General features: G+C 42.8%; 1 protein-coding gene across 1 annotated transcript in view; it reads right to left on the bottom strand.

Annotated features, from left to right (window-relative positions):
* The window catches only part of ada10 (ADAM 10), a 51,404-nt gene extending 24,675 nt beyond the window's left edge, over positions 1–26,729 (bottom strand). The window contains 2 exon segments of the mRNA NM_001160624.2: positions 8,794–8,944; positions 26,606–26,729. Coding sequence (NP_001154096.1) covers positions 8,794–8,944; positions 26,606–26,672 — 218 coding nt within the window. The 5' untranslated portion in view covers positions 26,673–26,729.
* Positions 26,730–27,505: the final 776 nt, after the last annotated feature.

Raw genomic sequence — 27,505 nt, 5'->3', positions numbered from 1 at the left:
CCAGGAGTTGGCGGATGCTTTAGTCCAGGTCTGGGAGGAGATCCCTCAGGAGACCCTCCGCCACCTCATCAGGAGCATGCCCAGGCGTTGTAGGGAGGTCATACAGGCACGTGGAGGCCACACACACACTACTGAGCCTCATTTTGACTTGTTTTAAGGACATTACATCAAAGTTGGATCAGCCTGTAGTGTGGTTTTCCACTTTAATTTTGAGTGTGACTCCAAATCCAGACCTCCATGGGTTGATAAATTGGATTTCCATTGATAATTTGTGTGATTTTGTAGTCAGCACATTCAACTATGTAAAGAAAAAAGTATTTAATAAGAATATTTCATTCATTCAGATCTAGGATGTGTTATTTTAGTGTTCCCTTTATTTTTTTGAGCACTGTATAATATTTTTTATGTTGTATGAATTACATGGCCAATGATGAAGAAGGAAATTCCAGCTCTCCCACGGTGTCAGATTGTATGTAGCATTGGTTTATTAACACACCCCGTTCATCAACTGCGCGGCGGCCATTTGTGGGAGTGCCGGTGAAACGTATTTTTAGGACATTGGACGTGACATCAAAACATGCTAATAGCTAAATAGTTACCTAGCCAGGCTAGTTGCTATCATTATTATAGGCTACCTGCGGCTGCAATGTCTCTCTCGCGCTCCTCGGGCCCACAAGCATGTGATTCACACATTACTTTTCATGACCGTACAAACCATGTTCGTGACCAAAAATTTGCTATAAATTGGGCAAATAACACAAACTAGCAAGGAATATCACCAGAATGTGCACACGAGGCTATACGGTTTGATCGTGGCCGTCAATCCAATTCCACTCCGATGAGCTCTGCAGAAATTGTGAGAACAGTGCATCATCAATATTGTGATTTGTGGGTGATTGTTTTTACTTGTCAAGCATTAAAATGTTGAGCCCTAAACAGACTAATTTTAAGCGTTTGACTTTGTGTAAATGTGTTTATGTTTAAGAGCCACTTTGAGTCTTCCCATCAAATTGTTATCATACCAACACAAAACTTCACTGACACTGCCAAAAATGACTAAATGGTTCACAGGGGGTTTCAACCTAGAAACAAAACATCTAGAAAATAAACAAACAAAACGACTGAATACAGAATAACAGATCTTCCTTCCTGCTGCTGATTCTCAGGAAAGGTTCTGAACAACTTCCTGATTATTCATGAAGTAAACAAGGCACTGGGAGACGGTGTGGGCTGAGAGGAGCAGTACTGAGTACCACTAGCTGTGCACTGGAGGTCCACGTGAGAGAGAAATGCTTGTTCTTGATCTAGCACCAAACTCTCCTCACAACAGCCTGACCTCGCAGAGGGCTCATGGGTGCCATAGAGCATTGTGGGTAGCTGTGGCTGGGGCCGGCGCAGCACTGCGTTCCATCTCTGCCACGCTCTGTCTAGGTTGCTCTGACATCATTAGCGCTCCATGAAACATTCATCCAAGGGCAGAGAAACTGGTTCCTGTGTACCACGGAACAGCCAAGGCTATGAAAAACACAACGTGTACACACACAGTGGCGTCCATGACTTACCAAACAGGGCCGTGTTTCACAGTGATAGAGGAGGTTTTTATAACCAATAGAGGTGCAGTTAGACTAAGGGTAGCAGCTGACTGTTAAATGATTCAGCGCCTGACTGAGCGTCTGACAGTCATACGGCTGGCCTCTCTCTGTATCCAGCACAGCCTCAGGCCCACAGTCAGCGGGACTGACTTTCACACTCCCTTATCTCCTGTCCAAACCCCCCAAAAAAGACCGGGGAACTGGATAAAGGAAAGACTCCAACTAACCAGGCATGAGATAATGCATTATCACAAACAGGTATAGGCCCAAAGACAAACACACACAAATGAGAACCCACACCTACAAAACACTACAAGCTATATATGCAGCAGCAGAATCGTCCATCCTTCTGGCCAATCCAGTCATGGTAGGGAGTTCACTGCAAGGCCAAACTCACCTTAGAGAGATTACAGTGGCAGGGTTCATGTTAGTTGACCTGTGGCATGCAACTTCACTGTGGCTTAACATGTTAACCCCAGTCTGGGGTAGATAGATGAGCAGGACAATCACACTGAACACACACTCACTCACACAAACAAACGGGCACCCTGGCTGAATGGTGGCCTGGAATAACTCATGTAGGGGGTTCACCTCAACCAGACCACTGGTGTGTTGACTGTTTGCGAGGTGACGTAAAGGTGTAGGCCTCTCTCTGAACCATGCTGTCCTGTCCCCTTACTAAAAGGAATGCTCTACTGTAGCGGTTGTTTGCTTCAGTTAGCTAGGAACCTTTACTGGATCCCATGTGTCCCAGTGAGGTGAAATCTCTTCTAAGAGAGAAGCAGGTGCCCACTAATTCCCTTAGTCTCTCCCCTGGCACTGAACCCTTTTAGTATTCTGTACTGTATCCTGGCACTGAACCCTTTTAGTATTCTGTACTGTACCCTGGCACTGAACCATTTTAGTATTCTGTACTGTACTGTACCCTGGCACTGAACCCTTTTACTATTCTGTACTGTATCCTGGCACTGAACGCTTTTAGTATTCTGTACTGTACCCTGGCACTGAACCCTTTTAGTATTCTGTATTGTACTGTACCTTGGCACTGAACCATTTTAGTATTCTGTACTGTTCTGTACCCTGGCACTGAACCCTTTCAGTATTCTGTACTGTACCCTGGCACTGAACCCTTTCAGTATTCTGTACTGTACCCTGGCACCGAACCCTTTTAGTATTCTGTACTGTTCTGTACCCTGGCATGTGATCCTACACTGTACAAAGCCTCAGGATTGCCCTATCGGGTACCTTGATCTAGCTGCTCATAGTGTTGGAGTGGGAGGAGGGGAGTGGTAGTGATGTGAGTGTGGGCAAACAAAAGGGCTTTTCTGTGACTCCTAATCACCAGACACCACTGCCTTGGCTGTGGCGGAGGCGTGGAGTAAGACTGCATGCTCATCACAATACAAAGGTCACACAGGGAGGAGGAAACAGTCAGCAGTTCAGTCTTCACTTACAGAAGTCAATATCAGCTGGGCAGTCTGATTCTTAACCCTTCTACTCGAGTCTGCACTCGTTCACACTGGATGTAAAAATGAAAGACTGGTGTAAGTCAATTTAAGTAACTCCCTCCAGCTCATGCTAGACAGAGAGAGAAAGTGCACACAAAAAAATTGGGGGTCGGGTTCGGAGGCGGAATGCCGCCCTTGGTGTGCTAGCTCAGACGTTACCCTCATCACACGTTCTCAGTCATAAGGGCGGTGCTCAGCGGCTGGAATGGAGATCTGAAAAGCCCTCAGAACTATCCAACCCAAACATTCAATCATTCCACGACCATTATTGGACTGTTGGCAATTCAGGAGAATGTTAGATGGGCTGCCCAAACAGGGTGAATGAATGAAGACATGTACTGTTGTGCACCATCCTCTCAATAATTTTTCTTCACAACAGATACATCAGGTGGTTTAACAGGCCAGGTGACTATCACACTACACTCCAGGGTGAACATCACACCAGAGAGCAAAGGGCTTGCAGAAAAGACATGGCTGAGGAAAACGTTCACATGAAGTTAACGTTAGCTGTGACTGCCGCCCACACAAGCAGCTCCTGCTGTTTCCAAGGGGCTAATGATGTCATGCTGCAGAGTGTAAGCAGTACAGGAGGGGGTATTCTGATCAGTCCCCCACACAAAACCTTCAGAAGACAGTGGTGAAGAAAGGAGCAAAGGAGGAGTGTTGAACATGACAGGGCTCCTGGGATAGATTATTTTTAGGTCTCACAACACCCTTCACACACATAGCAGGCCACGGCGAAGGAGAGAGAGAATGAGAGAGAGGGGGAAACACCTTTTCTAATAGCTTGGACAGTGACGCAACCACGCACAATAAGAAAGAATGTGTGTGTTTCAATGTGCAAGTGTATGTATGTATGTATGTATGTATGTATGTGTGTATGTGTGTATGTACAGTGCCTTGCGAAAGTATTCGGCCCCCTTGAACTTTGCGACCTTTTGCCACATTTCAGGCTTCAAACATAAAGATATAAAACTGTATTTTTTTGTGAAGAATCAACAACAAGTGGGACACAATCATGAAGTGGAACGACATTTATTGGATATTTCAAACTTTTTTAACAAATCAAAAACTGAAAAATTGGGTGTGCAAAATTATTCAGCCCCTTTACTTTCAGTGCAGCAAACTCTCTCCAGAAGTTCAGTGAGGATCTCTGAATGATCCAATGTTGACCTAAATGACTAATGATGATGATAAATACAATCCACCTGTGTGTAATCAAGTCTCCGTATAAATGCACCTGCACTGTGATAGTCTCAGAGGTCCGTTAAAAGCGCAGAGAGCATCATGAAGAACAAGGAACACACCAGGCAGGTCCGAGATACTGTTGTGAAGAAGTTTAAAGCTGGATTTGGATACAAAAAGATTTCCCAAGCTTTAAACATCCCAAGGAGCACTGTGCAAGCGATAATATTGAAATGGAAGGAGTATCAGACCACTGCAAATCTACCAAGACCTGGCCGTCCCTCTAAACTTTCAGCTCATACAAGGAGAAGACTGATCAGAGATGCAGCCAAGAGGCCCATGATCACTCTGGATGAACTGCAGAGATCTACAGCTGAGGTGGGAGACTCTGTCCATAGGACAACAATCAGTCGTATATTGCACAAATCGGGCCTTTATGGAAGAGTGGCAAGAAGAAAGCCATTTCTTAAAGATATCCATAAAAAGTGTTGTTTAAAGTTTGCCACAAGCCACCTGGGAGACACACCAAACATGTGGAAGAAGGTGCTCTGGTCAGATGAAACCAAAATTGAACCTTTTGGCAACAATGCAAAATGTTATGTTTGGCGTAAAAGCAACACAGCTGAACACACCATCCCCACTGTCAAACATGGTGGTGGCAGCAGATGGTTAAAATTGATGGGAAGATGGATGGAGCCAAATACAGGACCATTCTGGAAGAAAACCTGATGGAGTCTGCAAAAGACCTGAGACTGGGACGGAGAATTGTCTTCTAACAAGACAATGATCCAAAACATAAAGCAAAATCGACAATGGAATGGTTCAAAAATTAATATATCCAGGTGTTAGAATGGTCAAGTCAAAGTCCAGACCTGAATCCAATCGAGAATCTGTGGAAAGAACTGAAAACTGCTGTTCACAAATGCTCTCCATCCAACCTCACTGAGCTCGAGCTGTTTTGCAAGGAGGAATGGGAAAAAAAATTCAGTCTCTCGATGTGCAAAACTGATAGAGACATACCCCAAGTGACTTACAGCTGTAATCGCAGCAAAAGGTGGCGCTACAAAGTATTAACTTAAGGGGGCTGAATAATTTTGCACGCCCAATTTCAGTTTTTGATTTGTTAAAAAAGTTTGAAATATCCAATAAATGTCGTTCCACTTCATGATTGTGTCCCACTTGTTGTTGATTCTTCACAAAAAAATACAGTTTTATATCTTTATGTTTGAATCCTGAAATGTGGCAAAAGGTCGCAAAGTTCAAGGGGGCCGAATACTTTCGCAAGGCACTGTATGTATGCATGTTCAGTTGAAGTCGGAAGTTTACATACACTTAGGTTGGAGTCAATAAAACTCGTTTTTTTACACACTCCACAAATTTCTTGTTAACAAACTATAGTTTTGGCAAGTCGGTTAGGATATCTACTCTAGTAATTTTTTCCAACAATTGTTAACAGACAGATTATTTCACTGTATCACAATTCCAGTGGGTCAGAGGTTTACATGCACTAAATTGACTGTGCCTTTAAAAAGCTTGGAAAATTCCAGAAAATGATGTCATGGCTTTAGAAGCTTCTGATAGGCTAAATGACATAATTTGAGTCAATTGGAGGTGTACCTGTGGTTGTATTTCAAGGCCTACCTTCAAACTCAGCGCCTCTTTGCTTGACATCATGGGAAAATCAAAAGAAATCAGACAAGACCTCAGAAATAAAATTGGAGACCTCCACAAGTCTGGTTCATCCTTGGGAGCAATTTCTAAACGCCTGAAGGTACCACGTTCATCTGTACAAACAATAGTACGCAAGTATAAACATCATGGGACCACGCAGCCGTTATACCGATCAGGAAGGAGATGCGGTCGGTCTCCTAGAGATGAACGTACTTTGATGCGAAAAGTGCAAATCAATCCCAGAACAACAGTAAAGGTTATTGTGAAGATGCTGGAGGAAACAGGTACAAAAGTATCTATATCCACAGTAAAACGAGTCCTATATTGACATACCTGAAAAGCCGCTCAGCAAGGAAGAAGACACTGCTCCAAAACCGCCATAAAAAAGCCAGACTACAGTTTGCAACTGCACATGGGGACAAAGATCATACTTTTTGGAGAAATGTCCTCTGGTCTGATGAAACAAGAATAGAACCGTTTGGCCATAATGACCATCGTTATGTTTGGAGGAAAAAGGGGGAGGCTTGCAAGCCGAAGAACACCATCACAACCGTGAAACACAGGGATGGCAGCATCATGTTGTAGGGTTAAACAATTTAAAAGGCAATGCTACCAAATACTAATTGAGTGTATGTAATCTTCTGACCCACTAGGAATGTGATGAAAGAAATAAAAGCTGAAATAAATCATTCTCTCTACTATTGTTCTGACATTTCACATTCTTAAAACAAAAGAGGTGATCCTAACTGACCTAAGACAGGGGGTTTTTACTTGGATTAAATGTCAGGAATTGTGAAAAACTGAGTTGAAATGTATTTGGCTAAGGTGTATGTAAACTTCCGACTTCAACTGTATGTATCTATGTATGTAAGTACGAATGTACGCATTAACGAATGAATGTACGAACGAATGAATGTACGAACAAGTGCGTGTGTCCCAGTTTGAAAGTGTTGGTTGATGAGCTCGTTCGAGGCACAGCGAACCGGGGGAGGTGTACAAGACGTGCCATCCCCAGAAAAGCTGCATTTTCCCCTTCAGTCCAGGCACTGAATAATTATGAGCTCTGTTCTACACAGAGAAGAGGCAGTGTTTTATGACTGCTTAACTGACACACTAGCACATTCAACCTATCTGGTGTAGTTACTGGGAGACAATGTGAACACCTGCAGGACTATCTCCAGAACAAGCAGTGAATGAAACGGTCCTCTGAAACAGACAAGCAGGAAGTGACCACTGCAGCCTGTTCTCACCATCCCTGGGAGACCACAACACTGCTATCTGGAAATACAGATAGCAGGAACTCTACGCTGTGTTATCACCCAAAGTAAATGTTTCCAAAACATAAAATGGTGCCATTATGAAAGAGATGAACTAGGGTCTACTTGAACAAAATAGGACTGATGTGATTTAAGCCGGGGATGAGTTAAAACTGTCATGAATATCATAATGACGGGAAAGTGACATGCACATTGTACAGACACAAAACCTTCCCAGTGACAAGAGTCCTCTGCCCAGTAGCTTTGGGATTAGAAGGTAGGTAACACTATAGCAGAGATGGGTCTAGCTGTATTGCAGCTACCAAAGGAACCTCTGCACTGCCAGTCTGCACTGCCAGTCTGCACTGCCAGTCTGCACTGCCAGTCTGCACTGCTGCTGTTGTCTGTTACACAAGAGGACGATACCCTCTTCCCTCCACTGGGAGTGAATCCAAACGTCAAGGTCAGGACTCAGTACCGCTCCCGTGGCAAAGAGGAGAGAGAGAGGAGAGAGAACAGAGCTGGCGGAATAAAACACAGTCCTGTACTGACGGTTTGTGAACTGTCAGAGGAGGACAGAAAGGATTTTGCCCTGTTGGGAGGGTGAGGGTCATCTTAGTTAAGAGACAGGTGGTAACATGGACTGCTAGTCCCCAAATCGGTAAGACTTTATCCACCATCTGAAATAGAAACAGTAGATTATGTGTGGGGGAAGGGAGGGAGCGAGCTCCTGGCCATCATTCCTCAAACAAAGCATTCTGGATTAACCAAAATCCAGACAGCAGCACTTCTCTTAGATGCATGTACATCTTTTCTATCTCTTCACATTAACCTCTAGGTTTCTGTTTGGCTTGGTGACCATATCAGTCAAGGTCAGAGATAGCTGGAGACTACAATCAGCTGGATTTAATAACCACAAACCCATCCCACATACAGAGAGGCACAGAGTCAGCCTAGGACAGACTACTAAACATTTGGTAGGAATAGGTGGGTGCCTGTGAGAAGAAGTAGCTTGCTGCAGGCTGATATAACAACACTTTAGGCCTGGTTACCAGTGAACACCCTCTGCCTTCCAGTAGGCTATCCCTGTATCACGCTGGTGCACAATGCCAAGCCAGACTACCACACCGCTCTCTCAGAGTCCCAGCCAGTGTGGGAAAGACAATGTTGGCTCACAAGAGTCCAGGGCTCAGAATTGCTCCTGATCCCATGTTAAGATACCCCTGTAATCCAAAACCCCACACAGACTTCATTGGGAGATTCCTCCCTTGATAAAAAAAAGAAGAAGCTTTTGTTCATGCAGGAAAACACGTCACAGGTCAGTTATTTACTACGAGCGTCGACAGGTTTGTTGAGTTGGGCGTGACGCTCGACTTGCCTGGAAAGCAGAAGCCAGATCTGTTAGTATTCTATCCAACTCCTCTGACTGACATTGTCACATCAGTCAATAATTGGTAAATGAATGGCATGACAACAATAAATCAGATGAGTTGGCTAAAGCACTACAGATTTGGCAAGCAGGCTAACGCTAGATCTCTTATGAACTTTAAAATGTACACTAGACTAAAGAGTGTGACGTACCTTCCATGTGCGTGGAAGTCAAGCTGTAGGACCTTGTCCTCATGGGAGACGGCCCTCTTGGCTCTCTGGTGGTTGCTGTGCAGGGCCTCTGTGTCGTAGGACAGGCCCTCATAGTGGTGGATGTACTTGTTCAGAGGGTTTCCATACTGACCTGCAGGAACAGAGGTGAAAACAGACTTTTAATGGCCAATTAAAAAGTCAAAACAACTCATTCCTCACCGGCAGGTTGGCATGGGGTGCAGTGACAAAACTTCAGAACAGCACTACTTCAAAACGTAGCTAGTATATTAGGAATTATTTTTAACCCGAGACCATGACACATAATCCCTCATTATGAAAGCTTTAGCCTTGACTAGATTCACAAGTATCTTATGAATAATACAACAGCAGGCTGTGTGTATTTCTCTCATTCTCACCATTGATTTATACTTACTGTGTGTGTGTGTGTGTGTGTGTGTGTGTGTTCCATTTCATCCTTCCTTGGATAAAGATGTTACTTCTTCAAGCACTGTTTTTGGGACTAAGAATAGCTTCACTTTTGAAGGACACCTGCACCCACAAGATACTATAATACTATAGAGGCCCAATGGTATATATTTGCTTCATTCACTTTTCCCATTCCAACATAAGAGATGTAGTGTTGAAATGCTGGGGAGAAAAAGAAAAGAAAAACCTTCCACAAGTTGAGTAGATGATAAGCAAAAGACTGCAGTGTGCTGCAAAATATATCCCCATTCTCCTTCCCATCATAGGGACCTAGAGTGATTCCCATCATAGGGACCTAGAGTGATTCCCATCAAGAGCAGCTAGCTAGACACCCTTTAGTCTGCCTCCTGCTGACTCAGACCACTTTATTATCTGACAAACACCATTCTCATCATTTCCAGCTCCTAGCAGGGGTTCCAGGCATCTCTACACTGATGTGATCCAATCCCCAGCCCCATCTTCCCTCCCCCTGCTCCCAGAAACACATTACAGCAGAGAAACTCCGCCAACACAGACAAATTGCCATTTGTCAAACTTCAGAGAGATTTTTTGTTTCCCTTCCAATTCCGGAGGTTTATTAAAAAAAAAAAAAAAATGTAATCACCAGAGCACTTTAAATTTGATGTACTGTGAAAAAAGGTTCAAAAACATTACATAGCCTCATTCATGTTGGCTTTACACAACACCAACTCCATCATCAAGTTTGCTGACGACACCACGGTTGTAGGCCTGATAAACAACAACGATGAGTCAGCCTATAGGGAGGAGGTAAGTGACCTAGCATTGTGGTGTCATGACAACAACCTCTCCCTCCACATCAGCAAAACAAAATACCTGATTGTTAACTTCAGGAAGCAGAGGAGGGAACATACCCCAATCCAAATCAATGGGACTGCAGTAGAGAGACAGGATTTTTATGTTCCTTGGCTTCCACATCACTGAGGACTTGTCACGGACCAACACCACCACCACCACCACCATTCATGTCAAGAGGGCATAACAGAGTCTCTGCTTCCTAAGGGGCTGAAGAAATTTGGCATGCTGCCCTAGGTCATCTCCAAATACTACCGCTGCACCATTGAGAGCATCCGGACCGTTTGCATCACGGCCTGGTACACAAATTGCTCCGTCCACAAGGCCCTCCAGCGGGTGGTGAAGATGGACCAGCACGTCACTGGGACTATGCTCCAGGACATCTACATAAGCAACGTGCCTGAGTAAGACATGCAGCATCATTAAGGACCCCACACACCTCAGCCACGAGCTGCTCTCTCCCTTATCACCGGGCAGACAGTATCAGAGCATGAGGTCTGATAGAAACTGTCCTTGAGACTGTTGGTATCTACAATCCATCAGACTGCTCAGCACTTGAACTGGACTGACCACCTGCCCCAATTCTCCGCAGAACAAAAGCAGAAAAATACTAAGCGCACACTTCCAACTACTAAACACGTTCAAGTGGAGCAGTGATTTGAAAGAGGAAGAACATTTCAGCGAGACAACTCAAAAGGGGAAATCCATTAAACACAAAGATAATGGAATTCATTGCCCTTGACAATCAACCGTCCTCTGTCGTCTTTCACCGATCGGTCGAGCACCTTGAGCCCTGGTACACACTATCAAGTAGATGGTATTCTTCAGGTGTTGCCCTACCGGAGTTACACAGTATTGTTGAAACGCACATCCATGAGCTACTTGCTATGGGCGTCACTGCCATTTGCTTCACAACTGACATTTGGACCAGCGATGTCAGCCTCATGAGCCTGACAGCACATGCTCAAGAATGTTCTCAAATGGCATCAGCGGTAGGACAACCAGCACGTTTGAAACATGAACACACTAGCTAGCTCCATTCGAACAACTGACTGGATAAATAAGCTCATCAACTGCGTCTGCAGCAGACGTGATACCCCTCTGTCATGGCATTGAAACTCCTGCTCAACAAAACTGCCAACACAGACCGTGGGGTTAAAACTTACAAAAGTACTCGAGGCTGTGAACAAGCAATTCAGTGGCATTCTCTCTGAGCCTCTTTACGGTGTCGCCACCATGCTCGATGCTAGGCATAAGGACTGCAACTTCCATGCAGACAAGAAACAGGGTTTACGTGAAATGTTACATACACAGCTGGACAAGATGGAAACGGACACAGTGACAGTGCGCACCGAGCAAGAGAGGCCACGGACAGACAGAGCTGGTTGAGAATGAAACTACTGAACAACGAAAACAGCACAGCAAGTAAGTGAAAGAAATAGGTTTTGATGATGTTTTACTGGTAATGGGGATATATGTAAATGCCAACAAAATCATTTTTATACAGTGCCAGACACGGCCGGCTACCAAGAACTGTGGGCTCTCCTTCTCCGTGGCCGATGTGAGTAAGACATTTAAAACGTGTTAACCCTCGCAGGGCCCCGGCCCAGATGGCATCCCTAGCCGCGTCCTCAGAGCATGCACAGACCAGATAGGGACATATTCAATATCTCCCTATCCCAGTCTGCTGTCCCCACATGCTTCAAGATGACCACCATTGTTCCTGTAACCAAGAAGGCAAAGGTAACTGAACTAAATGACTATTGCCCCATAGCACTCACTTCTGTCACAAGTGCTTTGAGAGACTAGTCAAGGATCATATCACCTCCACCTTACCTGTCACCCTAGACCCACTTCAATTTGCATACCGCCCCAATAGGTCAGATGATGCAATCGCCATCACACTACCCTATCCCATCTGGACAAGAGGAATACTTATGGAAGAATGCCGTTCATTGACTACAGCTCAGCATTCAACACCATAATACCCTCCAAACTCATCATTAAAGCTTGAGGCCCTGGGTCTCAACCCCGCCCTGTGCAATTGGGTCCTGGACTTCCTGTCGGGCCGCCCCCAGGTGGTGAAGGTAGGAAAAATCTCCACATCGCTGTTCCTCAACACTGGGTCCCCACAAGGGTGCGTGCTTAGCCCCCTCCTGTACTCCCTGTTCACCCATTACTGAGTGGCCATGCACGTCTCCAACTCAAATCATTAAGTTAGCAGACGACACAACAGTAGAGGGCTTGATTACCAACAACAACAAGACAGCCTATAGGGAGGTGGTGAGGGCACTCGGTGTGTGGTGTCAGGAAAACAACCCATCACTCAACATCAACAAAACAAAGGAGATGATCGTGGACTTCAGGAAACAGCACAGTGAGCACCCCCCTATCCACATCGAAGGGACAGCAGTGGAGAAGCGGGAACGTTTTAAGTTCCTGGGCGTACACATCACGGACAAACTGAAATGGTCCACCCACACAGACAGTATGGTGAAGGCGGCGCAACAACGCCTCTTCAACCTCAGGAGGCTGAAGAACTTTGGCTTGTCACCCAAAACCCAAACTTTTACAGATGCACAATTGAGAGCATCCTGTCGGGCTGTACCACCACCTGGTGCGGCAACTACACTGCCCACAACAGCAGGGCTCTTCAGAGGGTGGTGAGGTCTACACAACACATCACCAGGGGCAAACTACCTGCCCTCCAGGACACTCTACAGCACCCGATGTCACAGGAAGGCCAAAGATTGTCAAGGACAACAACCACCCGAGCCACTGCCTGTTCACCCCACTACCATCCAGAAAACAAGGTCAGTGCAGGTGCATCAAAGCTGGGACCGAGAAGCTGTTAAGTCTCCATCTCAAGGCCATCAGACTGTTAAACAGCCATCACTAACACAGATGCTGCTGCCTACATACAGACTTGAAATCATTGGCCACTTTAATAAATGGATCACTAGTCACTTTAATGTTTACATATCTTGCATTACTCATTTCATATGTATATACTGTATTTTATACCATCTATTGCATCTTGCCTATGCTGCTAAGTCATTGCTCATCCATATATGTATATATTCTTATTCCATTCCTTCACTTAGATGTGTGTATTAGGCAATTGTTAGATTACTTGTTAGATATTACTGCACTGTCAGAACTGGATGCACAAACATTTCGCTACACTCACAACATCTGCTAACCATGTGTACGTGACCAATCCATTTGATTTGACATTCTTATCAATTCATTTCCACCAATCATCAGTCATTTGTGTAATTGCAGTACATGTTGAGTGGTCTTCTCTATAAGCATGCTGAAAGTCTGTCACGACTAAGACATGAAAAAGGCTTACATACTCTTCAATAAAGCTGAGGAGTAGCACCATTATGTAACCAACTGCTATCAAAACCTGGTCATTAGTACACCATGCTCCAGAGTACGGCTGACCCAATTTAGTCGACCGCTGGAATAAAGGCTTAAAAGAATATATACAAAATTGACTATGGTACGCTTATCATTTAATTAGTGTTTACATTGTTCCAAACAGTCAGAAAGCTATAGTAATCTAACAGCACCTGTTTGGCACACATAATATGCATGCAGGGCTTGCTCCTTACCTTCTGTTTCTTTATTTGCAGTATTTTCCACAACTAATCAAATGTATTCCACTCATCCAACTTCCCCTTTACCTCCTGAGCAACCAGTAAACATGGCACCATTTCAAGTTTTAGACACATTTTATTTTTTTAAGTCAGGGACAGCCCTACTCCAGAGTCAACCATACCACTAGAACAAAAAGCTATCTTCCACTCTGAGGTAAGGGAGTTTACTTTCTAGATTGCCTTGCCTTATGAGCAACCTTGACAAAGACTTTGTGCACACCAACAGTTGTACTACCTAAGTATGTGTATGTTTAGCCTATAGGCATATAGCCTAGATCAGAAGCTAGAGATTTCCCGTTCCTTTGAATTCTCCTTAGTGATTGTGGTTGAAATGAAGGAGTTTTTCTCATTCACAGTTTGAGCAAAGCAATCCTGCACAGAGAAAAGAAAGGAGAAATCACTAAAAACTTTGTAGTCATCAGCAGCGTTAGAAGGAGTTTTCTCCCGGAGGCAGCAGCGGCACAGCCCCTGCCTCCACCTGCTCGGCTGTGATAAAACTCTCCACTTATCTAGTTCTGGCTAGGGGATAAATGCTGCTCGTTAAGCGAGGGACACTGACATGCATTGCGATTCCACACGAGGCTACCCCTCTCTCCTGGGGGTCTGTCACTGTGCTGTTACTTTTTCAGGAGAGTGAGGGGACATTAATGTAGAAACAGGAGGCTTTTAAAGAGCTTTTAGATGCAACGGTCACACTTTTAGCAATCAGCACGGGATGGAAGCAGCCATCACTTATTCATTCAGTTCTTTTTCAGGTTCAAATTAAAGCTAGCCCCATAGGAACAGCACACTGGCTCCTGCTCATATGTAGCTCAGCAGTTGGCTGACTGATGCTATGCTGGCTGGTTGCAGTGTTAGAGCCTTATTGAGACTGTCTACTATACTGGCTGATGCTAGCTGAGAATATTCCTCTGCCCAGACAGCTTGGCAACACTGGGCAAACGTTCAAACTGCTCCTCTCACTAGTCAGTCCGGACAGTAGGGCTAGACTGTGTGTCCAGTCTGGTGTCTCCAGAGCTTCCCATTGGTGGGAACATGATCCCACTTCATTCACACTGAGGGGCTCCTTAGGTGGAAAATACAGCCTCCTCCCTGACAGCTGTGTACTAGAGTTGAGAACGTTTAAACATTTGAATTTGAAAGGGCTCAAGAAATACTGAGTGAGAAAAAAAAGAATATTCACATCTGCTAGACTAGAACACAAAAACACTTTAAGCACACAGCACAACAGTGTGGCAAAGGAACAATGGTTTTCTATGAAGGGAGTGTTGACAGCAGACCATTTCATCTGGGAAGAATAATCCTTTTTCCACATTCGATTTTCCTCCTACCTCCAGAATGCACTAGAAGAGGATCTGAGGAGATTAGATGAATATACAGCTGAAAGCAAAACAGCAAAAAGATTATTCTTAAAAAGGAGGGATGTTGCCACTTGTGAAAAACAAATGCCTTTTGTGAAAGAGAAATGCCTAACATTAAAACAAGAAAATGTCAAGACAGTGCCTAAAAAAGTTACATGAGCACATCTACCCAGTCTCCAAGCTCTCCGCTGATGAAGCCCTCAGTTTGCAAGAAGTCAAGAGTACGGCTAAGTGGACAGAACTGTGGAGGCAAAGCATAATCCTGAGAGGAGAGCTCAGCTGCATGAAGACCGGCTCATATTTAGACATAGGCCATCAATTTCATTAAAGCGCTGTGACACAGATGCTAAAGAGCACTCTCTGACAGTGTGCCTCCACACAACTCTGGGTAATGAAGACGGAGCACGGCCAGGGAGGGACTGGCTCTTACAGCGACACCAGAGCAGCGGCTCAATTCTCTACCACGCTAAACAGGCTTACACACAAGCTGGAGCGCGAGACACCGCCGCACAGAACAGCTCATCCGCCAAGCGTTATCATTAGTCCACTCCTAGTCAACAAAGGCTTTAAAGAACGGTCAGATGCGAACAGTCGAACACACCTGAGGATAAGAGCCAAATGAATTGCTGTTTTAGCAGTCCACCTGCTAGCTGGTTGTAGACTGGTTAGCTGGCAACGTCATGCAAACAATGGGCGCGCTTCAATGGGGCAGAAGGCCATGTTGTTGTTTTTCTGGACGGCCAGATAGCTAGCAAAAATGACAAGAAGCTGCCGAGTGGGAATCATAGGTTGCTCTTTCAAGCTAGTTTTATCTTGATACCATGTCTTGTTTTGAGGTGTGTTTTTACTGATGTCACGTCTATGCTAATATAGCTCAAATTTGCTAGCTAACCAACAACTGTAACAATGTATTTGAGAAACAATCTCATTGTGCAAATGTATTGGTTTTAATTTATGTTAAAAAAAAATGGTATTAGCTTACTGTACGTGTTAAAATAAATTTAGTCTGTGTCTTTTAACGGACACAGACCATATGTATTTTAACACATACAGTAAGCTAATACCATTTTTGTACCAGCCTCTCTGTATATCCCCAGTGCTTTCCTTGCTTCCTGTTTTTCCTTGGAGACTAAATATAGTTTATATGCTGTTAACAATCTAAGCCAACCCTGTCGGTCTTTCCCCACAGTTGCCCAAGCGTCGGTTGTGTTGCTAAACAACCAACCCGTCTATAACGTCATGAGCAGGGAGACTATATCGCCATACAAAAAAACAAGTTCAAAAGATAGAGATTCTCACAGCTGTTGATGCGTTAGCCTACTACTTGAGACGCTAGTTTAAAAACACCATTACAAATGTATGGTCATCAGCGAATGCTGTGTTTGATATGAAGGGGACACTCCGTGCTTACCTAAAGAGAGGAGCTCATACAGTGCTGCTGGGGTAATGGTCTCACAGTAAAACACAGCAATTGTATTGTCCTGGTGGCCCTAGTGTGTGGGAGTAAAAACTCTTCAACAAGCAGGGGCCACACCCGGCCTGCCATGACATGTTCATGAATGAGTCAGGGAGAAAATATTCAGAGATTTACACTAGCTTTTTTTAGCCCTCCCCCAAGAAATAGACTAATGACAGTAGTAGTCTAGTGTGGCACACAGACAGAAACACAGGAGCTGGTGGGCTTTTTAATGTGAGAATAAGGGAAGAAGATTAATCAATCAGGAAACAGAGGGGCCTTGTATGAAAACAAAATAGAGCACGCTCAGATTGCCTCCATCAACCCCCATACATGGGCATGACATCGCCTATGCATTGTCCCATACAGCCTATTAACATGCAACACCAGTGGAATAAAGCAGAATAGACAAGAGAAAAATGCAATTATTTGACTAAAAAGACAGCTCATTGTATATGGCTCAATTTGGCAAGGGCTGGTGTTTGAGAAGTGATACACAAAATATTGACAACACTATTATGCAAAACAGCCTTTAGTTGAATTGAAATGTTTGGTTAAAAGAACAAGGTTCGTTCTCGTTTGAATATTTGTTCAGAGTAATTGCTAGGGCCGGCATGATACCAGTATGGTGATACTTGTTAGTACCATGGCAAGTAAACAAACACATGAGGATTGAACTTCTTTAGGATAACAGCCCTAAATGTTGGAAACAAACATCATTAGGTTATCATCCAGAGTCACATTTATTTAATTTCCAAACTGTAGCACACAACTTAAATACAGCAGATTGTTAAAAGACCAAAGAGGTTTGTCTGCTTCGTGTGTTTTCATTTTTGTCATGGGAAAAATATTGGTATCACAGCCCTAGTAATTGCAACACTGAAAGTTTCTAAGAACCGAAGTTGCAACAAAGTAGATTTAGTCACAGTTTAACAAAACCCAGATATCTTAAACTTCATGACAATGGGATGTATTTTTCCCTCTATTGGTACAATGTACAGTTTCAGGGGATATGCCTTTCAGTGAAGGAAATATTTACAATGTTATGTACTAACCCAGCCTACAGCAGCCAAAGCTGCCTACGACAAACTGAATCAACGGGGTAAAGGTCAACTCGAAGGCTGTTGGTTGGAGATGGAGTATGGCAGGCACACCACGGTCCCTTCAGTTGTCAGACCACATACGACTCCAGTGGATTCATGGATTTTTTCATTGAGAAAACCCATTGGAGGAATGTACGACTTGTTTCCATGACACAGCTTTGCCTCGTATTTTCCTTTCCCTATCACACCACATCTGTGTGCAGGGTCACTGTCCAGAGGAAGGGAGGGGCATGTGAGGACTGTGACCCCAGTGCTCTATGGCAGCATAAGGAAGTGTTTTCATTACATTAAAAAAAATTTTTTTTTTTTTTAAGAGATAACTAGCAAGTCAATCATTAACATAATTTCCTCCCTTATCTAGCCACAAAAAGTTCATGGAAAACACTCTGGAATATTCAAATCGAGATGTTTTTTTTAAATTTTTTATTTATATTTTTTATTTTTACCTTTATTTAAATAGGCAAGTCAGTTAAGAACAAATTCTTATTTACAAAGACGGCCTATGAACAGTGGGTTAACTGCCTTGTTCAGGGGCAGAACGACAGATTTTTACCTTGTCAGCTCAGAGATTTGATCTAGCAACCTTTCGGTTACTGGCCCAACGCTTTAACCACTAGCTTACCTGCTGCCCCAAACAATATAGGCCTATGCCTAGCGGATACAAGAATGTTGTTTGCCTAGTCAAGCCATTTGAAGTGTTGCAAGTAGTCACTGACTTTGAATTAGTTGGCAGGGTAAAGGACTAACACTAATTTGCAAGAGAAAATGTTGGCTACTCCTTATTTGTATCCTGCTGGAATGCACCTGCTAGTCCAAATTGCCAGAGCTGTCAATGACAAGTAGTGCCTGTGGGCTTCATACTGTAGGCTTAGTCAATAATATTTCAGTGAAGTCTTCATCCTCACTCACAGAGGTGCCAAGTTTGACAGGCCAGATAGAACCCATTGACAGGAACAGAGGAAGTGGAAACAGCTTGGGTCATGATGAGTCACCCTCCACGTACATTAGCATGCTGGGTAAAGGCAGGTTGTTTGACAGGCCAGAGAGCTCAGGGCTCCACCACTTGTTCTCCTGGCTGCTATTGCACCATACCACAACACTGAGTGATGGGTAAACCACTAGACTACATCCCTGACAAGACATCTAGCCATTGACTACTGAGGGATGCAAATAACATGGCATTGGTGGGTACTGTTGTGGTGTGGACCAATGCCATGTCCACTGTCCAGTGGTCCCTGTGGCTAGCTGCAGCCTTTAACCGCTGAGAAGCTACTAATCCGATGGGTAGTGGTGACAGTAGATGTTTTTGGACAAAGACACTTTTGGGTCTGGGAGCCGCAGTCCTGTATGGGCAATTGTCAAGGCAGCGGTCTGAAATACAAAAGCATAATGTAGCTAGTAGGGCCAGGAATTGCCAGGGACCACACAATTTTATTTATTTATTTTACCTTTATTTAACTAGGCAAGTCAGTTAAGAACAAATTATTATTTACAATGACGGCCTAGGAACAGTGGGTTAACTGCCTGTTCAGGGGCAGAACGACAGACTTGTACCTTGTCAGCTCGGGGATTTGAACTTGATTTGAACTAGGCTACCCTGCCGCCACAATATGATATTAGCGCGATACTTTGGTGCCGATACGATATGGATTGCGATTTCATGTTCCAAACATAATGCTCACGTTATGTCTGCTTCAGATAGACAGAACACGAGAAAATGAGTTTTGATCAGTCGGGGAAATAAAAAAGTGCTGAAAACATGTTGGCTCACCATTTTTTATTTTAAAGATGGGAAGGAAAATACCTGAGTTTTGGTGCAGGGACAGCCGGCTGTCTCTAGCTAACGCTGCCCGCAGGAGAAAAACAAAGCACAATTGTAACTATGTATTTTTCCCTCATCATTAGTAGCTAGGTACAATGTTGCTCCTCATTCCATGCATGCTTAGAAGAAGTTCCTCTGAACTACTGTACAGGGTGTGTGGTCCATTGCTCATGAAATGCTAAAATAATTATGAAGCAGATATTATGTATGGCTCACGCAGCACAATGTCTGCACATAGAACTAGGTTAGCCTACTGTGGAAAGTCACGGCCAAAGGAGATTGTGATGCGAAGGCATGTTTCTATGTGCTGAGGGCTTAGCACAAAATTATAACTAGACTAGGCCCACACACACAAAAACATTGCGGTTTTGAGTAGATTTCTTCATTCTAGTCTTACTGCTCAACATCCACTTGAATATGATGCAGAGAGCAAAGAAACAAGAGGCAGGGCAAGTTAGTAGTCTGTGTTAACAAGCAAAGAGCCTACTGATAATGAAGTCAGAACTGAATGTGATGCTTGCTTACAGCTCCCAGCTGAAAGAGATATCGCTGTGAAAGGAATTAGTGATTTGACACGAACACGATTTAACACAGCAACCATTTTCAGGTCAATGTTAGTTTACTATTGTCTTTCAGGAAACTGATTGGCAAGTCAAAACACTAGCGGTAGAACCATGCACTCTGAATAAAGCCAGAAAAACAAACTGACAGGGAATGTGAGAACACAGTCATTATAGAAATACAAAATGTCAGGCACCATGTCACAAGTATCAGAATGAACAAACTAGCCAACCATTTCACAGTTTCCCCACATAAGAAATCAACAGAGGAAATGGTGCTTCAACAAACCAATGTGGTGAGTCTGATAAGCAATGACTGGTAAGTAGGTAGGTCCCTGTCAGTAAAACATCACTGGTAATCCTTATTGATTGTTCAGGCTTGGCTACATGTTTCAGTTTCCTGCATTGTTGCTTGATGCTGTCTTCAGAGGGCCTAGGCCTAATTTGACTAGTACAGTGGTTCCCAAACATGTTATGGTCAAGTACACCTTCAAAACATTCAACCTCCAGCTGCATACCCCCTCTAGCACCAGGGTCAGCGCACTCTCAAATGTTTTTTGCCATCATTGTAAGCTTGCCACACACGCTCTATATGATATGTTTAACAAATGTAAGAATGGAGTGGGAGCTGAACAACTTGTGTCGTCGACAGGTGCAGGTGTAGTACTGTACTACCAATAGAGCTGGTATGTGTCTCTGGACGCGGGCCTTACTAAATGGACTGTTTGAAAATGTGAAGACATTTTTTTAACAAAATACCTCAACACAAAAAAACATTCAGTATCCATATTGCTGAGGTCTACATGTCAACCAGGAAACCTATGACATCACAATAGCAGTGACATTACATCAAAAGGTCTTATTTTTCTTCTCTTTACTCCCTCCCTGTGTTTTTCAACCTTTCACAAACACAGACAAGCATCCATTTCCTGTCATGACCAATGTTTTAATATTACAGTGAATGTTTGTGGTGCACACACACACGACTCTGTCTGCACCCTGGGATGGAACAGAACGGAAACAGCTCCGCCCATCATGTCACTGAGTTTACACTACTGCAGAACCACACACTATGACCAGCTGAGAGCGGGAGTGTCTTTATTGAATGTTCTAACCCTACATGCACTACAGTAGGAGTATGATAACATACAGCTGTGGGTTAATCGTGCCTTATTCAGAGGTTTAAATTAGTTGAGCAAAAAAAATATATCTTGTGTGAATCACATTTCCTCCTAAGGTGAAGAAGTGTCATATTGCGTTGGGTATCAATACTCTACCACCACTAGACAAACTTCCCTGCATTTCGTACATCGGGCCTATTTGTTTATAGCCTGGATATTAGGCAACACCTGAAACATGGAAATGATGCCATTGAGTGGTGCAAATCCAATTAAGCAATATCTGACCTTGGTTGACAATACACCAGACAAGAACACTAGCATTTTCACAACTTGGAAAATGCATTGAAAATAAGAATGTTGACAACAAAGAGAGCAAGATGGGGGAGATAGCTGCCAGCAGAGTGCACTTTATCTGATTGGATGAGTCAAGGAGAATCCTTTGCAGACACATTCTGTATGAAGTGTGATACCAATGGAGAAAAAAAGATCTAAAGTTAGGGGCATATTTTGCCCCTGTTGACTTGTTTTGAAAAGATTGCAGCAGCTTTTTCCATCAAGAGCTCTCAGGGGCAAATTTGGAAAATCTAGGGGCAAAAATGCACAAAGCCCCTCTGCATTTCTGACACTGACATTGCACATCTTGAATATGGTCAATAATATTTGGCTTTCTGAATGTGAATGTACCAGAATGCTGCTCTGTATGCTTCAAACTAACAAAACACAATATCAAGTGTTTTTATAACAATGTCAATTGTGGAGACTCATTGAAGTTCTTTGGATATGTGAGGGGAAATAGAATCCAGGATTACATATTTCCCCACATTCTGAAAGGCTTTGCTATGCCTCCCTGACAAGCCACTGTGTACTACCAAAGCACAGGACTCCTGATGGCTCCAAAACACTCTTTTATTCTCCACATACAAACAAGGCCTTTCGTCAGAGTCTCTCTCTCAGAGTCTCGCTGACATCTTCTAATCTTCTCTTGGCAAATGCTCTCCAATACATTAAAATGTACGGGGAAGTCACACACCCCATGTAATGTCTGCGTGAAAACGCAGAATGGGAGATAATGAAGCCGGTGTGTGGAGTCCCACAGCGCAAGTGAAAAGACAGCATCTCAACTGGTGAAGAGAATATGATCCGTTGGAACATAGGGATGTTACTAGTTTAATTAACATGGTTGCCTACTCTACTTCCTCTTTAGAAATTATGGCTTTTGGATCAGTACCAGCTAAAAATGTTTAGCTGGTACTGAACAGATTAGCCAGATCTCCTGCTTTCCCTCTATGAATAATTAATGTTCAACTCTGGAAACATATTTGAGTCAAAAGGGAAGAATCTGTTACCACAAACCCTAACAAATCATTAATATCCACCCAGAATCAAATCTATGGTTATGACAACATCTCTTACATTCATTATTAATCTGCATGTGGCATCTAGCATTGAAATACAGATTAGAACCCAAATCCTGATAATATAATTTGCCTTCCCAGTAAAATGTATAAGATTATGCACAGTGTACAAAACATTAGGAACACCTGCTCTTTCCATGACATAGAACGACCAGGTAAATCTAGCTGAAAGCTATGATCCCTTATTGATGTCACTTGTTAAATCCACTTCAAATCGGTGTTGATGAAGAGGAGGACACCGGGTGAAGAAGGATTTTTAAGCCTTGAGACAAGGATTGTGTACGTGTGCAATTCAGAGGGATTTAAGTGCATTTGAACGGGGTATGGTAGTAGGTGCAGGCGCACTGGTTCGAGTGTGTTAAGGGTTGTCACGCGTGTATCAAGAATGGTCCACCACCCAAAGGCCACCCAGCCACTGTGGAAAGCATCCCTGTGGAAAGCTTGACACCTTATAGAGTCCATGCAACACAATATTAGGAGGGTGTTCCTAATGTTTTGTACACTCAGTGTACAACGATCTGAGGTTCTGAGCATATAGCCTAAGCCTAGAGGACATGAATTGCTATAGTGGTGACCAATTTAATCCCAAACTCTCCCTTTGAATACAAATCTGTGCTTTTAAAATTGCATTTGGATTGGACATTGGCGGACTTATCTTCTTAGTTTATGAAAGAACATTGTCATGGTCCTCTAAGAGAACTCTGTTTCCTCAGTAAACCTTTGAGTTCCAGTCTGGCTGGCTCATATCCCCTTTTCCACAGACAGCAAACATCGTGGTGAGCCATCACGGAGTCTAGGTGGCATCCTCTCTGCTGACACGCTCTCAGTTGGCAGCAAACGCTCTCAAGGACACACCAGGGAACATGTGCCTCACACAGAGCTCTGCTGCTGCTCTGTTTAGTTCTGCAATTAGTCTGACAGCAAAATGACTATCTGACCAAACTCAACATCTGGCCCATGTCAGATGAACCAATTCGATGCTGAAGGCATTGTTTAAAGCATTTATTTATTTATTCTTTACGCCCTTCAAGTGAACCGTGACCAGACATGGTAGGTAAAACCAATATGGCTAACATTGAGTTGCTTCACGAATCAATCCACATCAGAAGAGTCATCACCCTAAGGTCAGCTGAAGACAGGGAGGAAGGATGTACTTTAAAGTATTAGAATTTGAGCATATGTCCCAGTCCCTTGAATGGATTGGAGTCATTACTGCACTAAAAGTCAAATAGGCAAATGAAAGGCTCAAACTTGGCCATCATGAATAATATAAGTCAACAAACACCCATGATTAATGCAAATGAGTGGGAATATTAGCTCACCGAGGAGAGTCATGAAACATGGTTCATTCTACTTTATCAGCTAATGAGAGTTCTCAAGTGGAATCAACAAACAAAATAATTAATTAGGATGATAAATTATGCACTAGTAATTTCAATATGGGGATTTTACAACACAATAACAATTTGAGGCTCAAATTAAATCCAAGTCCTGATCATTTAAATCAGACCGAGCAGTCTCTGAAACACTTAATCTGCAGTGGAATGTTTCTGTTTCCATCACTGAACAAACAAACAGGACACCAGTCAGGAATTGCAGGGGAGCTCAATGCTCAGGGGAACACAAGGCCCACAGCAGCTTCAGGCATATCAATTACTCACTTTGTTCACATACAAGAAAAAACAGACTGTCAGAGCAGGTAAGAAAAAAAAACAGACCCTGCATATGTATTTTAGCCCATGGCAAACAGGAGAGGGAAATGAAAAATGCATTCGATGTCAGACAGATGAGGCGTATAGTCAACTCAGCAGTAGTCAGACCCAGATGGAGTGGGACCTTAACAGTGTGAATGATGAAGTCAAATTATTGATGGCATGTTTATGAAATAGCCTTCATGGGTCAGTGAAAGTCTATTCTAATGCATGCTACTGCATCACAGGGGACATCCTGTCCATGTGTCATGTTTTCAGGTCGTCTAAGTGCTGAATGAATTCAAAATTAGCTTAGAATTTTTAAAATACAGATCACTAACTCATTATAGTCTACCATAGAAATAAAGTCATATTTGCATCAGAGCCATAGAGATCTAGCTAGGCTGTATAAAATACAGAAAGAAAAAAGTCAGTGAGTTGGGCACATCATGAGAATGACAAATGTAATTTACCAAGTCACAATGTATGATTAGCCTTTTCCTTTCTGTCGAAATAGCTAGCAAATTCTGTACATTAGCATGTAATCACTTTGGCAGCAAAAATCTACACAAATCAACTTGCTACTAGACCAGGGGTTCCCAAACGTTTACTGCACAAGACCCTAAATTGACACTAGAATATACCGTGTAGAGGTCGACCGATTAAATCGTAATGGCCGATTAATTAGGGCCAGTTTCAAGTTTTCATAACAATCAGTAATCTGCATATTTGGACACCGATCATGGCCGATTACATTGCACTCCACGAGGAGACTGCGTGGCAGGCTGACTACCTGTTATGCGAGTGCAGCAAGGAGCCAAGGTAAGGTGCTAGCTAGCATTAAATGTATCTTTAAAAAACAATTAATCTTAACATAATCACTAGTTAACTACACATGGTTGAGGATATTACTAGTTTATCTAGGTTGTCCTGCGTTGCATATAATCGATGCGGTGCCTGTTCATTTATCATTGAATCACAGCCTACTTTGCCAAACGGGTGATTTTCAAAATTATAGTTTCTGGATTTTACCATATTAATGACGTAAGGCTCGTATTTCTGTGTTATAACTAAGTCTATGATTTGATAGAGCAGTCTGACTGAGCGGTGGTAAGCAGCAGCAGGCTCGTAAGCATTCATTCAAACAGCACTTTACTGCGTGTGCCAGCAGCTCTTCACAATGCTTCAAGCATTGCGCTGTTTATGACTTCAAGCCGATCAGCTCCCGAGATAAGGATGGCAATACTAAAGTACCTATTAGAACATCCAGTAGTCAAAGGTATATGAAATACAAATGGTATAGAGAGAAATAGTCCTATAATAACTACAACGTAAAACTTCTTACCTGGGAATATTGAAGACTCATGTTAAAAAGGAACCACCAGCTTTCATATATTTTCATGTTCTGAGCAAGGAACTTAAACGTTAGCCTTTTTTTTTTTTTTACATGGCACATATTGCACTTTTACTTTCTTCTTCAACACTTTGTTTTTGCATTATTTAAACCAAATTGAACAGGTTTCATTATTTATTTGAGACTAAATAGGAGTTTATTGATGCATTCATTATATTAAGTTAAAATAAAAAAAAGTGTTCATCATTCATTCAGTATTGTTGTAATTGTCATTGTTACAAATATATATAAAAATCAACATTGGCTTTTTTTGGTCCTCCAATAACCGGCATCGAGAAATCATAAATCGGTCGATCTCTAATACAGAGGACCCCATTTGGAAAAAGTATATCCCTAACATTAGTTAATGCTGTGTGTTCATATTTACTAAACTGTAGGTCCTGCCGGATGTCCAGAACTATGAAAGCATATTCTAATAGTGTAATAGGTCTTAGTTGACACTAACAAGTTCTCTTCTATACCCAGTTGAAGATCAAATAAAAAGTTAATTTGTTTGTTAACATCACATATTCTCAGGGGACCCCATTTCAAGTTTGGGAACCACTGTACTTGATTCTCAGAACTAACAGTGCGTGACTGAAACTGCATTAATGGGGACTAGTATGTTGATACTATATAACTTTTAGTAAACAGTCTAGATAGTTGAGAATGTCTTAAGAAAAATATCCACCACAGTTACATTCTTATTTCACTTCGGTGGACCTTTCGTAGGCTCGAGCAGGCTCTCTCGATGTAGTCCTAGCGGAACCATAAATGTAAAAAAACCAGGAGCTGCACCCCTCCCAGCTAGGTAACGTTAACGCTGCTAGCCTAGCTCGCTTGCTACCATTTTCTCAATCCGATTAGCGAGCTAGCTAGCGATGAACCACTTTCCTTGCTGTATGAATCAGAATGCCAAAACTTACCTTTAATATTCCATAAGCAATTAAACAACAGCAAGAGTTGTATCAAGACCATATCGATTAAATTCATTGTTAGTACATTGACACCGCGAATGCTTTACTGTTTCGATTTGCACTTCTTAAAGGCGCAGTCTGCGCTCTGTTTATGGCAGTACCTTCACAACCGCCTTTCACCGCTTGTCTACAACCGCCTTACGTCGGGCGCAGGCAAATACTAGTCCCTCCTACCTCACTAGCGCAACAAATCCGGTTTGCTTTTATTTGATAGGGCCGTTTATATTTGTTGAAAACAACCATTAAAGTGCAATGAAATTCAACAGCGACAAACCAAGCCACTTTTCAATATCAAGTTAGCCTATAAATTAATATGTTTTATTTATTAGGATCCCATTAGATGACGCCAATGGCGACAGCTAGTCTTACTGGGGTCCGACATATAACGAAAAATACATTACAGACAAAATACTTTACAATTTACATACATATGAAAACATTAACATGTTGTGTGTGTGCATCTATCAGTTACACATACATGTCAGTACATACAAACAACAAGTAGGTCACTTGGGGGAGAGGCGTTGTGCCGTAAGGTGTTGCTTAATTTGTTTTTTGAAACCAGGTTTGTTGTTCACTTGCGATATATAAAATGGAATGGAGTTCCATGCACAAAAGGCTTTGTACAATACAATATCATGTATTGACAATAATACATTTGTCTTGGACAGAGTTTTAGAAATATCCCTGTACCCTGATTTAATATAATATGATTTCAGTACTGAATACAGTACATCACTACAGTAGATTCCACTGTGAAATGTCAATGAATATATGAATTGGGGGGAAACATTTTTCTTTAAATTCAAGGAACAATCGATATAGAGGTGTGTGGCCCCACATGCAGTT

This window comes from Oncorhynchus mykiss, chromosome 26 (assembly GCF_057628025.1).
Source record: "Oncorhynchus mykiss isolate SJ-2025 chromosome 26, ASM5762802v1, whole genome shotgun sequence".
In the NCBI taxonomy this organism is placed as follows: Eukaryota; Metazoa; Chordata; class Actinopteri; order Salmoniformes; family Salmonidae; genus Oncorhynchus; species Oncorhynchus mykiss.
Note: the sequence above shows the minus strand (reverse complement) of the source record. Positions and strands in the feature narration are given on the sequence as shown.